Below are 14,032 nucleotides of genomic sequence, written 5' to 3' on the forward strand. Positions count from 1 at the left end.
CATTCTTGATTTGTTCTAATTACAAAAATTATGCTCAGAGATCTATACAGTTTCTTAGTCTAAAGTATATTAGAACATACAACAATAACAATAATAGCGAGCCATAATTTCTCAACAATTTGGGGGTCTGAAAGGTATGTTCAAAGATCCCTCTCCTTTAAATCTTGTGAGTTTGGTAGCTTCAAGGTTGAATTCATACTTCCAGAGGAAGTTTTGCCATTTTTGTAGTGCACATTGCAGTTTGAATTTGACTTTTGCCCTGTAATTTATTTGATTTGTCTTCTAAAGGATCGAAATGATTTGACATTTTGTAGTGCACATTACAGTTTAGATTCGATTATAAGACATGTCTCAGAATGAAAACACAAATACGTTTCTTTCTCAGGAAATAATACGAAGAACAAAAAGAGCAGATCGAACATCTGACTTTTCAGAAATCTTAAATATGAGAAGCCGGGATGATACCACATTACCAAAAAAACCTGAGAATTATGATGAAAAATAAATTGATCTTCCTGTTTAGCAAGCAATTTTAGAGCATAGAATATCTACAATATATATAGTTCTACAAGTTAAAACGATCTCAGCCCTTCTAGAGACAAAATGCTCCACAAAAATTAACAAGCTTTGCAAAGAGCATCAGTCTTTTCCTACTGCAAGAACCTGACCCTATCCAACAACTACTTCGGAGGCAGGAAAGTATATGTATAATTCTTCACTGATAACGAGTTGAGAATTTATCAGAAAAGCATCTCGATCAACATGCCTTGGGGTGCAAGTCCTCCAAAACTTCTCTTGACTCAACAAAGGTGAAGATTATTCAGGATGTTCCTATTTCTGTCTGAAGAATAAGCAGTGCTTCTGTTTTATTTGACAGAGTCCCTACCAGCAAAAGACGCTACCATTAATTCTCCAAGGACAATGATGCATCAAAACCTAAAAGAAAGCACAAAGCAAAAGATTGGAACACAGATACATATGGGAGATTAGCATGCTACAATACCTCAGGGAAGATTATTTCGATGTATTTGTCCAGAGACAACAATACATCAAAACCTTAAAGATGGGGAATACACAAAAAGATTAAAACTCAGACATACGGCTGAAACTAGCAAACTATACTACAACATAATAGCATAAAAGAGAATCTGGAGAACTATGGGCTGGAATCAAATTCCTGATCACATGCTGCTATTAGGCAATAAATCTATAGCTGCTCTATGGTATCATTGAAGCACAAGTTTATAACATAAAAACAACCTGCATAATTTGACATATTGACTAGACTTCCAGATCACCTTTTTGTTTTATAGCTCTTACAGCTTTGACAATAATAAGACACTCAATAAAGGATGAAAACGAAACATACAGTAGCAAAAGCCAAAAAAGTTGAAATTGTGGATTTTCATAGTGCATAAAAACCAGTATAACGACAAATCATAAATATAACTAAAGATTCATACTGTCAGAAATATCTTGACTTGAGTCTGAATGTGAGCAAAATACATTTTGGAAGGTTGAAATGGGTGTCAACTGACAGCGGACAAAATACATTTTGAGAAGGGAGAAATTGGCCTACAAGAAGCCAGCTAGTCTAATTTCACTTTCATTACCTGAAGTAATGGCACAATTCTCCCTAGCAAAGCAACTCCTAGAATTGTATTTCCTTTCCAATTTGTTCAACATATCCTTACTAATGTAATCAAACTAGCACACTGCAGATGCCAACCTCAGGAAGGTAACACATACTAAAAGAGCAATTTCCAAGAACCTTGTTAATCCACTTCTTTTGCACCAAACACTCTGCAATTGGAGCTAACAACCCAAGTATTTTTTATTGATAAGAACAATTTATGATCGATACAAGACAACCTCTGGACAGTAACACCTACTAAAATAGCAATTTCCGAGATCACTGCTAATCCACTTATTTTGCACCAAACACCCTGTAAATGGAGCTAACAATCAAGCACTTTTGATTGATAAGAACATTTTATGCACCAAACACTCAATATGACCCAATCCACAAAATGAGAGGATCACACCCTCCGTAAACTCATGATCCAGACGTCTGTAATGCACAGAGCACAATAATAATATTCATTGACAATAATGGAAAATGGATCCCATCAAGTCTCATCATTATTACTGGCGTACACATCTAACTGTACTTTTATTAAATATCAGATAACAATCTTCACATTGCTAGAACCAAACACTTCTCAATCCTTAGCTCCCCAGCTACGGATCATCTGAAATATGTAATTTTCAGATCGATAGGGATTATCTTAGTAGAAAAAAGATGTCAAGAAATCTAGTTGTGTCTCATGCAATCAGCAAAAGATAAGAATAATAATGAAAAAAGAGCATAACTTAGAATAAAAGATCTCACAAATTCATCATGAGAAAAGCACATCCATTAGTGCACTTTGCTGCATCGGAACTCGTCCGACTGCTCGGGATGAAGCAACCTCCTTAAAGACTAAATTCACATCACATTCCCTGGTATTAGTCCATTACTAGGATCAAGTGGTGCCTGGAAACAGTAGAAATATGTCTTTCTGTAGTTGCAAGGAATATCTTAAAAGCTTGTTTGACGACTACTAATCCCTTTCAAAATTGCATACTAATAATCACAATGTTGTTCAATCATCCATATATGTGTATATCAACATGCTGCACAACCAAGCAACAACATCCTTTCACATGCTCAAGCGTCCAGCTTATGCATCATGGCACTTCTAACAAATATTAATATGCGTCAATTATAGGCTACAATAGACACATCAATATAAAATCGATTGCCAAAAGAAATATGAACTAATAACAGCATATTAAAATTTCATCATGTCAGCATAAAGAGAATCTAGGTTTCATGAGGCACCTAACACTATATTGATCATCCAAATTGGATACAGAGTCCAAAAAAGTTATTATCGATTTACAATTCAGTCCTTGAAATTTACAATCATTTCTTCATTACATTGCAAACCAGTCCCTAGCAGTCTTAATGGGCAGGACCTTAGGCAGCCGCGTGGAGCTTGGTCGCTCAGGCCGGACCACATGGAGTTGGCCTGTCTGAACTGAAGTGCATGAAGTTTAGACCACCCCCGTATTCAAATGCTTAAATTGGCAAAGGACAACTTGTATATTCCAGCACTTAAATTGAGAACAAAACATTGTCAATACAGAAAGTGTGGTTTCCTTCATAAATCTAAGAGTTACAACTTCATTCTCAAGAAGACAGTCAGCTTCAAACTATCATGATGGCAACCTGGTATTCATTAAGGTTTTGCATTTATAAAGAGAGAAATTTCAACTGAATTGACCGATCAGCAAGAGGAAAGAAGTGGTTCAAACTAATCACTTAAGAAAGAGAACAAAGTTTGATAAACAAAATATACAAAAAAATTGAAACCCAACCTCATTTCCCTTTTTTGGGTTTTGGGTTTGGTTTTGGATAGGAGGGACTTTAGTAAATTTATATAAAAGATGACCAACGCTTGACCTAAATCAAAAGCCTCATCATCCAGCTCAAAATCACCAAAGCATCCTACCATACCATCCAAACGAATCCTACTTCTTATCATTTGAAAAATTAACCAAAACTCGAAACCTAAATTACCAAATATCCATAGTTAAATCAATTCAAAACTTCAGGTGTCCAATAACCTACATAAGTCTGATATCTTCCAGTAGACTTAAAACGAATGGGACAAGAATAACAATTCCATGCGGCATCTACACAAGTGATTATCAACAAGCAATTAACTCTATCGGCAATATCATCACAAATCTTCTCAACATTCTTCATTTTCTTACTACATCCAAACTCATCTTACATTCACAGAAAACGAAGTAAATGGCAGGAATTATTTGGTTGCAAACTGTAGATCATGTTATGCAGATAGTGGAAAATTGGAACCTGGAAACATAACTTGCTGGTACAAAAGCTTGTGCTATGCATTATGCATTTCCACGATCAAAGTGCATTTCTGTTTTTGGGGGCTACATTATACAACTCAATGAGTTCTGGATACTCCTTGTAGCAGTTGACGAACTTCTCCAGAAATTTCTTCTCTGGATATTTCATGTATGTAAATATACTAAGGTTACTGATGCAAACTCCCCTAGACTTCAGGCCTGTCACAATCCGATGCCTTGGCATCAACCTTTTCTCCAAACTCATCAACAAGAAAACTGGCCGAAGTGCAAGATAAGATGGAGAACATCCTGCTGCATTTACCAAGAACTCCATCTTCCTCTGCAAACTCTTTAAAGAAACTCCCACAAGCGTAGGAGCCTTTCTGAATGCAGCAAGGAAATCATCCTCGGACCACCCAAAGCCCTTGAAGAACTCCAAGTGAGCCTTGAAGTTCTTCTCGGAGACCCTCTGGAGCACAATCAGGGTCAGGGGGAACATCCCTGAGGTGCGAGCTACTCCCAAACCCTCGACACGACTGATTAACGCCTTCAGGGTTTCAGCATTCCGGATTATGAGGAGGGGGAGGTGCCGTAGGATCATTGAGAGCTTCTGATCCGTGATCCCGCAATCTCTTAGAATCTCAATGTTAGGCTGGATCCTCTTCTCGATGCTATACCCGAGAAACCACCTGTTATCCTTGCACAACTTCACCAAAGAGTCATTGGACCCGAGTAGGCCTTGCCATAATTGGATCTTGGACAACAGGGTCTGGGATTTGTGGCTGATGACGCCGTTATTCGACCTGACGAGATGGGTGATGTCGGAGCAGGAGAAGCCCAGATCCTGCAAAGCTCGGAACTTTGGGGCCAGGGTCTTCTCCACGTCGAGGAGAAGCCACCGGGGGTTTGCAGATATGACCTTTCTCACCTGGGTGTTGTCAAAACCGTAGCTTTTAAATAAGCCAAGGACGGAGTCAGGCTGGTGGCGGGATTCGACGCGGCCAAAGAGCTTCGAGGCTTTGGCCGCCTGATCAGGATCGAAGCCACAGGAGCTGACCAGGTATTCAGCCATAAGGCTGCTCTGTGGAGCACCGGAGGCGGCGGAGTAAGAATGGGTTGCGAGAAAAAGGGCAGCATCGGCCGGACGACAGCAAGGGACGAAGGCAATGGATTTGGACAAGAGAGAGACGTAGGGCGACCTATTCATCAATGTCATCGTCTTCTTCTTCTTCTTCTTTGTAGGTTCCTTCTCTTCACCAAAACATGGCGAAGGCGGCGTCGCTGCGTACAGAGGAGCGCGTTTTGGCCGGAAGTACCTGCGTCCTAAACCCTATAAGTGCGTTACGGTGTTCGAGATATTTTTTTCGGGCGGAGATTACTGCGACCGCAGGCGTCATTTTTTTTCTTTTGTTGAGGGGAGAAAAAACTTTTATTGTGTACCAACTAAAGGTAATAAAAGGTATTTTTTTTGAAAAAAATTTCATTATTATTTTTTTGTCGGATACATCCCTAAATTTATTTTAGAGTGATGAAGGCAAGGACTTCGAAAAAATGGCCAATATCAATACGACAAGAAATGAAGGTGAAGGCTTTGGACAAAAGGAAGAAGTAGGACGACCCATTCATAAATGTCATCGTCATCTTTTTTATATGAGGTGTTGTTATTTCATAAGCATATTTTAACTAGAAAGACGTGCATCCTAAACCCTAAAATTATATTATTATGCTAGAGGTATTTTTTTCAATCAAAGATATCTTCAATCGTAGGTTTCTTTTTCTTCATCGGATTTTACTGCATGCCAACTAAAAAGAATAAATAGATGAATTACTATCGACAAACTACATGAGTCTCAATCCTCTGTTTAATTGATAATTATGCTACCTAAATTATCAAATTCAATCAGCGATAATAAGAATATTAAATCCTAAATATCATCATAATTATTAACTATTTATTATCATAATTTGATTTGATTTGCTTAAATACTTGAGAGATTATTTAGAAAATCTCCTCCGATTACACGTCAAACTTTACTATCTTCGATAAAAATGATGAATACCATTTGCCTAGGACCAAAAATTCCATTTGGTGTCCGGTGGGCAGATGAATACCATTTGACCTTCACTTTGCATCTCAGTGGAACATAAAATCTAGTTAGCTAGAATTTGGTTGCTTTCAAGCTCTTTCTCTTTTTATCTTTTCTTAGAAATTGGTAGATTCAATGTAGAAAAAGCATTGCAGTTTTTTTTTCCTGTTTCTTTCTTTCTGTGGAAAAATAAAAGGATGGTGAGGATATGCACTTTTTGGTTTAGTTAAGTATTCTAAAAAATAATTAGAATAAGAATAGTGAAACGAAAGCAGAAAGAACCTATGCTGATATCAGAAATCAGAACAGATATCATGTGGTAAGTCCTGAAATGAACACCTATGCTGTGTACATCAAAGTCTTTAAAGTTTAAATTCCACATCATACTTCACTTGATCACCATCAATGTGGTGGGAACAAAATTAAAAGAAAGTTCACTTTGTTATGATGTAAAACAACATGTCACATTCTTGATTTGTTCTAATTACAAAAATTATGCTCAGAGATCTATACAGTTTCTTAGTCTAAAGTATATTAGAACATACAACAATAACAATAATAGCGAGCCATAATTTCTCAACAATTTGGGGGTCTGAAAGGTATGTTCAAAGATCCCTCTCTTTTAAATCTTGTGAGTTTGGTAGCTTCAAGGTTGAATTCATACTTCCAGAGGAAGTTTTGCCATTTTTGTAGTGCACATTGCAGTTTGAATTTGACTTTTGCCCTGTAATTTATTTGATTTGTCTTCTAAAGGATCGAAATGATTTGACATTTTGTAGTGCACATTACAGTTTATATTCGATTATAAGACATGTCTCAGAATGAAAACACAAATACGTTTCTTTCTCAGGAAATAATACGAAGAACAAAAAGAGCAGATCGAACATCTGACTTTTCAGAAATCTTAAATATGAGAAGCCGGGATGATACCACATTACCAAAAAAACCTGAGAATTATGATGAAAAATAAATTGATCTTCCTGTTTAGCAAGCAATTTTAGAGCATAGAATATCTACAATATATATAGTTCTACAAGTTAAAACGATCTCAGCCCTTTTAGAGACAAAAATGCTCCACAAAAATTAACAAGCTTTGCAAAGAGCATCAGTCTTTTCCTACTGCAAGAACCTGACCCTATCCAACAACTACTTCGGAGGCAGGAAAGTATATGTATAATTCTTCACTGATAACGAGTTGAGAATTTATCAGAAAAACATCTCGATCAACATGCCTTGGGGTGCAAGTCCTCCAAAACTTCTCTCGGCTCAACAAAGGTGAAGATTATTCAGGATGTTCCTATTTCTGTCAGAAGAATAAGCAGTGCTTCTGTTTAATTTGACAGAGTCCCTACCAGCAAAAGACGCTAACATTAATTCTCCAAGGACAATGATGCATCAAAACCTAAAAGAAAGCACAAAGCAAAAGATTGGAACACAGATACACATGGGAGATTAGCATGCTACAATACCTCAGGGAAGATTATTTCGATGTATTTGTCCAGAGACAACAATACATCAAAACCTTAAAGATGGGGAATACACAAAAAGATTAAAACTCAGACATACGGCTGAGACTAGCACACTATACTACAACAGAATAGCATAAAAGAGAATCTGGAGAAGTATGGGCTGGAATCAAATTCCTGATCACATGCTGCTATTAGGCAATAAATCTATAGCTGCTCTATGGTATCATAGAAGCACAAGTTTATAACATAAAAACAACCTGCATAATTTGACATATTGACTAGACTTCCCGATCACCTTTTTGTTTTATAGCTCTTACAGCTTTGACAATAATAAGACACTCAATAAAGGATGCAAAAGAAACATACAGTAGCAAAAGCCAAAAAAGTTGAAATTGTGGATTTTCATAGTGCATAAAAACCAGTATAACGACAAATCATAAATATAACTAAAGATTCATACTGTCAGAAATATCTTGACTTGAGTCTGAATGTGAGCAAAATACATTTTGGAAGGTTGAAATGGGTGTCAACTGACAGCGGACAAAATACATTTTGAGAAGGGAGAAATTGGCCTACAAGAAGCCAGCTAGTCTAATTTCACTTTCATTACCTGAAGTAATGGCAGAATTCTCCCTAGCAAAGCAACTCCTAGAATTGTATTTCCTTTCCAATTTGTTCAACATATCCTTACTAATGTAATTGAACTAGCACATTGCATATGCCAACCTCTGGACAGTAACACCTACATAAAAAGCAATTTCTGAGAACACTGTTATTCCACTTCATTTGCACCAAACACTGCAAATGGAGCTAACACCCAAGTATATTTTTACTGATAAGAACATTTTATGCACCAAACACTCAATACGACCCAACTCATAAAGCGAGAGGAACACAAACTTATGATCCAAACATCTGTAATACACAGAGCAAAATAATAATATTCATTGACGATAATTGAAAACACATCCCATCAAGTCTCATCATTATTAATAGACTACATCTCTAATTATTCTTTTATTAATAATCAGATAATGATCTTCACCTTGCTGGAAATGAGCACTTCTTCAGTCCTTAGCTCCCCAGCTATGGATCATCTGAAATATGTAATTTTCAGCTCAAGAGGGATTATTTTAGTAGAAACAGGCTGTCAAAAAATCTAAAAATATTTCATGCAATCAGCTAAAGATAAAAATAATAATGAAAAAATAACATAAAATAGAATAAAAGATCTCATAAATTCATCATGAGAAAAGCACATCCATCAGTGCACTTTGCTGCAAATGAATTTGTCTGACTGCTCAGGATGAAACAACCTCCTTATAGATTAAGAACTCAATTAATATTGCATTCCCAGCTATTACTCCATTACTCGAACGGAGTGGGGCACCAACCGCAACAGTAGAAACACATCTCCAAGACAGATGCAAGGAATCTCTTATTGTCATGTTTGCTGACTACTAATCCCTTTCAAATTTGCCTACTGATGCTGACCATCTTGTTCATCAATAAGAAAACAAAATCATCCATATATGTATATATCAACATGCCACACAACCATGCAACAACAACATGCTCAAGCGTCCAACTTATGCATCATGGCACTTCTAACAAATATTAATATGCATCAATTATAAGCTACGATAGACGCATCAATATAAAATTGAATGCCAAAAGAAATATGAACTAATAACAGCATACTAAAGTTTCATCACGTCAGCATAATGAGAATCTAGGTTTTATGAGGCACCTAACACTATATTGATCATCCAAATTGGATACAGAGTCCAAAAAAGTTATTGTCGATTTACACTTCAGTCCTTGAAATTTACAATCATTTCATCATTACATTGCAAACTAGTCCCTAGCAGTCTTAATTGGCAGGACCTTAGGCAGCCGCGTGGAACTTGGTCGCTCAGGCCGGACCAAATGGAGTTGGCCTGTCTGAGCAGAAGTGCATGAAGTTTAGACCACCCCCAAATTCAAATGCTTAAATTGGTAAAGGACAACTTGTATATTCCAGTGCTTAAATTGAGAACAAAACGTTGTCAATATGGAAAGTGTGGTTACCTTCAAAAATCTAAGAGTTACAACTTCATTCTCAAGATGACAGTCAGCTTCAAACTATCATGGTGGCAGCCTGGTATTCATTAAGGTTTTGCAGTTATAAAGAGAGAAATTTCAACTGAATTGACCAATCAGCAAGAGGAAATAAGTGGTCCAAACTAATCACTTAAGAAAGAGAACAAAATTTGATAAACAAAGTATAAAAAAATTTGAAACCCAACCTCATTTCCCTCTTTTGGGTTTTGGGTTTGGATTTGGATAGGAGAGACTTTAGTAAATTTATATAAAAGGTGACCAAAGCCTCATCATCCAGCTCAAAATCACCCAAGCATCCTACCATACCATCCAAAAGAATCCTACTTCTTATTATTTGAAAAATTAACCAAAACTCGAAACCTAAATTACCAAATATCCATAGTCAAATCAATTCAAAACTTCAGGTGTCCAATAACCTACATAAATCGGATATCTTCCAGTAGACTTCAAACGAATGGGACAAGAATAACAATTCCATGCAGCATCTACACAAGTGATTATCAACAAGCAATTAACTCTATCGGCAATATCATCACAAATCTTCTCAACATTCTTCATTTTCTTACTACATGTAAGCATCCAAACTCATCTTACATTCACAGAAAACGAAGTAAATGGCAGGAATTATTTGGTTGCAAGCTGTAGATCATGTTATGCAGATAGTGGAAAATTGGAACCGGGAAACATAACTTGCTGGTACAAAAGCTTATGCTATGCATTATGCATTTCCATGATCAAAGTGCAGTTCTGTTTTTGGGGGCTACATTATACAACTCAATGAGTTCTGGATACTCCTTGTAGCAGTTGACGAACTTCTCCACAAATTTCTTCTCTGGATATTTCACGTATGTAGAGATACTAAGGTTACTGATACAAACTCCCCTAGACTTCAGGCCTGTCACAATCCGATGCCTTGGCATCATCCTTTTCTCCAAACTGAACAACAAAATATCTGGCCGAAGTGCAAGATGAGAAGGAGCACATCCGGCTTCATTTACCAAGAACTCCATCTTGCTCTGCAAACTCTTTAAAGAAAATCCCACAATCGTAGGATTCTTTCTGAATGCAGCAAGGAAATCATCCTCAGACCACCCGAAGCCCTTGAAGAACTCCAAGTGAGCCTTGAAATTCTTCTCGCTGATCGTGTGGACCACCTTGAGAGTCTCGGTGAACATCCCAGAGGCGCGAGCTACTCCCAAATTCTCGACACGACTGATTATCGCCTTCAAGGCTTCAGCCTTCCGGATTATGAGGCGGGGGTGGTGTCGTAGGATCATCGAGAGCTTCTGATCCGTGATCCCGCAATCCCTTAGAATCTCAATGTTAGGCTGGATCCTCTTCTCGATGCTATACCCGAGAAACCACCTGTTTCCCTTGCACAACTTCACCAAAAAGTCGTTGGACCCGAGGAGGCCTTGCCATAATTGGATCTTGGACAAGATGGTCTGCAATTTGTGGCTGATGACGCCGTTATTCGATCTGACGAGATGGGTGATGTCGGAGCAGGAGAAGCCCAGATCCTGCAAAGCTCGGAACTTTGGGGCCAGGGTCTTCTCCACGTCGAGGAGAAGCCACTGGGGTTTTGCAGATATGACCTTTTTCACCTGGGTGTTGTCAAAACCGTAGCTTTTAAATAAGCCAAGGACGGAGTCAGGCTGGTGGCGGGATTCGATGCGGCCGAGGAGCTTCGAGGCCTTGGCCGCCTGATCAGGATCGAAGCCACAGGTGCTGACTAGGTATTCGGACATAAGGCTGCTCTGTGGAGCATCGGAGGCGGCGGAGTAAGAATGGGTTGCGAGAAAAAGGGCAGCATCGGCCGGACGACGGCAAGGGACGAAGGCAAGGGCTTTGGACAAGAGAGAGAAGTAGGGCGACCTATTCATCAATGTCATCGTCTTCTTCTTCTTCTTCTTCGTAGGTTCCTTCTCTTCACCAAAACCTAACGAAGGTGGCGAGCTGCGTATAGAGGAGCGCGTTTAGGCCGGAAGTACCTGCGTCCTAAACCCTAGAAGTGCGTTACCGTGTTAGTGATTTTCTTTTTCGGGCGGAGATTACTGCGACCGCAGGCGTCTTTTTTTTTGGCGTCAACTTTTAGTTTGTTGAGGGGAGAAAAAACTTTTATTGTGTGCCAACTAAAGATAATAAAAGGTGTGTTTTTAGAAAAAAATTCACTATTATTTTTTTATCCGATAACATCCCTATATTTATTTTTATTTAGGGTTTCTTTTTTCTAGTTAGACAAAAAAATACCCTCAATCTTCTAATAAAAATGACTTGATCAGCTATTAAAAAATTGATAATTAATTATCAAAAGTTTTAAAAAATATAAAAAGCTATGCTAATCATCTTAAAATCATTAGATACGTACCGAAGATGATTAATATCTATTTTTATTTTAAAAAAATTATAAATAATTATAGAATTAAAAATTATTTAAATAATATCTATGATTAAGTCACATAAGTAAAAATATAAGGGTATTTTTTGTCTAAATAAAAAAATACCTAATGCTAAAAAATTTCTTTTGATAAAAGACCCAGCATACATACGTGAATGAATGCTAGAAAATAACTTATTCGTCATAAAATTTAATGGATTAATACATATGCTATTTTAATTATCAATTTAAAGTCAATAATAAAAAGTTTATGTAATCTTAAATATCATCATAACCATCAATTATTTATGATATAAAGAGCAAAACAGCTCATTGTTCACTTAAGAATTCTACTTAACGGATTTCCACCAAGTAGTGAACAGACAGAGACTTACAAACACATCAACTATCCTATCCTATCCTACTGCTGAGAATTACTACATACATATGTCGTCTACGAAACAAAGCTCAAGGCATCTTCTACCTAGAAATTAATAATAATTAGATGACCATGTTGACACTAAACATAGAAAGTTATTCGTTCTTCTATGATTAACTTATTATATACATGTCAAGTTTAGGAAGATGCATCCTAATAATTACTTTTGATTTAGAATTGATTATATTTGATTTAATATATTGACAAGCATTGTAACTAATATAAATATAACCTTATTTATAAATATAACTTAAAACCTCTTTTCAATTTGTTATCTCAAAACACTCTTTGCAGACAAAGGATCATCAGTGCACTTCGTTAACCCAAGAAACCTGACTAAATTGTACTCATGTAAAGACTGATCATAAAGTTAGCATTCTAAACCATGCACTGAGATGGAGCATTGTGGTGATGAGATTAAACTGACTAGCACAGAATAAAAAGAGCAAAGTTTTAGTTTCTATAATGAAAATGATGGAAGGGGTGCTAATAACTTGTGGAATGTGTATGCTTTTATATGAAAATGAGTTGTGAGCATGCATCAAAACCAAATTTCAGTAGTCAGATATCATTAATAATTTGCTAGTAATTAGTTCCACAATTTGTTATACCAGCTTAGAAAAAGAATTTGTACTTGTCATAACATGTTAGAACAATAAACACCATGATCTTATAAAAGAAAAGTACTAGTTCTTTATTCCTGTGTGGAAGGTCTCATGAAAAATTTGAACGATTTTATGAGAAAATTTCACATTTTGCTTTTTTGAAAAATTATACATTTGAGTTAACCCATTATAGTGTTTAAGGTTGGGAGTCTATTTAGATGATTTATAATATTTTTGGGTAGATTTTATAGTATTTTTATTGTGATGATCCAAATATTGTAAGAGGTTAAATTTTTATCCCTATTTGGGTGATATTACTTCTAAACTATTATAAATACCTATGAAACCTAGTATGATATATTAAATGATTTTCAGTATATTTGGATTTTATTTGACTTACTTATATTGTTTTCTAATAATATTATAGTATTTTTAATTGAGGTTCTGAAAACACTACAGAGCTATTGAAAAACATTGCAAATGACATCATATTATGCATCTTTAGTTGTCATAGTTTATAGATCATTATGATATCAAATTTTTAGGCTTGTAATTAGTTAGTTTGATTGAGGTTAGGAGTTTATTTGGATCATTTACGGTATGCTTTACAATATTTTTCTTATGATGGCTAATAAAAACACTATAAAAAAACTAATTTTTTACTTCTATTTGGATTATATTATTATTAAATTATTATAAATACATAGTATAATATATCAAATAACTTTATAGTGTTTTCGTAAGTTGTAAAGTTATTGAAAATAGTACTTTTCAATTGTTCATTTTTTATTATCGTTGATCGTAGATCATTTTTAGGCTGTCTAGATGGTTTGACTGAGGTTAGGTGTCTATTCGGGCCATTTATAATATTTTTTATTGTAATGATCAAAATACTATAAAAATTATTCTTTGATCCTCATTTTGATGACCAAACTACTATGTAAATCATATAAATCAGATCATGCTACTGTACAAACCAATCCTTCAACTCGGATTCACACACCTATAGATCGGTCTATAAGATATCT

General features: G+C 36.1%; 2 protein-coding genes across 2 annotated transcripts; both read right to left on the reverse strand.

The window, feature by feature from the left end:
- Positions 1-3,982: 3,982 nt before the first annotated feature.
- On the reverse strand, positions 3,983-5,140 carry LOC135671984 (transcription termination factor MTERF8, chloroplastic-like). The gene has a single exon (XM_065180440.1). The coding sequence runs from the start codon at positions 5,138-5,140 to the stop codon at positions 3,983-3,985; it is 1,158 nt and encodes a 385-aa protein (XP_065036512.1).
- Positions 5,141-10,317: 5,177 nt separating this feature from the next.
- LOC103980286 (transcription termination factor MTERF6, chloroplastic/mitochondrial-like) lies at positions 10,318-11,475 on the reverse strand. Its single transcript, XM_065180441.1, has one exon. It carries the CDS (start codon positions 11,473-11,475, stop codon positions 10,318-10,320), a length of 1,158 nt encoding a protein of 385 aa, XP_065036513.1.
- Positions 11,476-14,032: the final 2,557 nt, after the last annotated feature.

The sequence above is a fragment of the Musa acuminata genome, chromosome BXJ1-4 (assembly GCF_036884655.1).
Source record: "Musa acuminata AAA Group cultivar baxijiao chromosome BXJ1-4, Cavendish_Baxijiao_AAA, whole genome shotgun sequence".
NCBI lineage: Eukaryota > Viridiplantae > Streptophyta > Magnoliopsida > Zingiberales > Musaceae > Musa > Musa acuminata.

What these genes read in the sequence shown, in the direction of transcription:
- LOC135671984 (XM_065180440.1), bottom strand. Translation starts at nt 5,140, where the DNA reads ATGACATTGATGAATAGGTCGCCCTACGTCTCTCTCTTGTCCAAATCC.
- LOC103980286 (XM_065180441.1), bottom strand. Translation starts at nt 11,475, where the DNA reads ATGACATTGATGAATAGGTCGCCCTACTTCTCTCTCTTGTCCAAAGCC.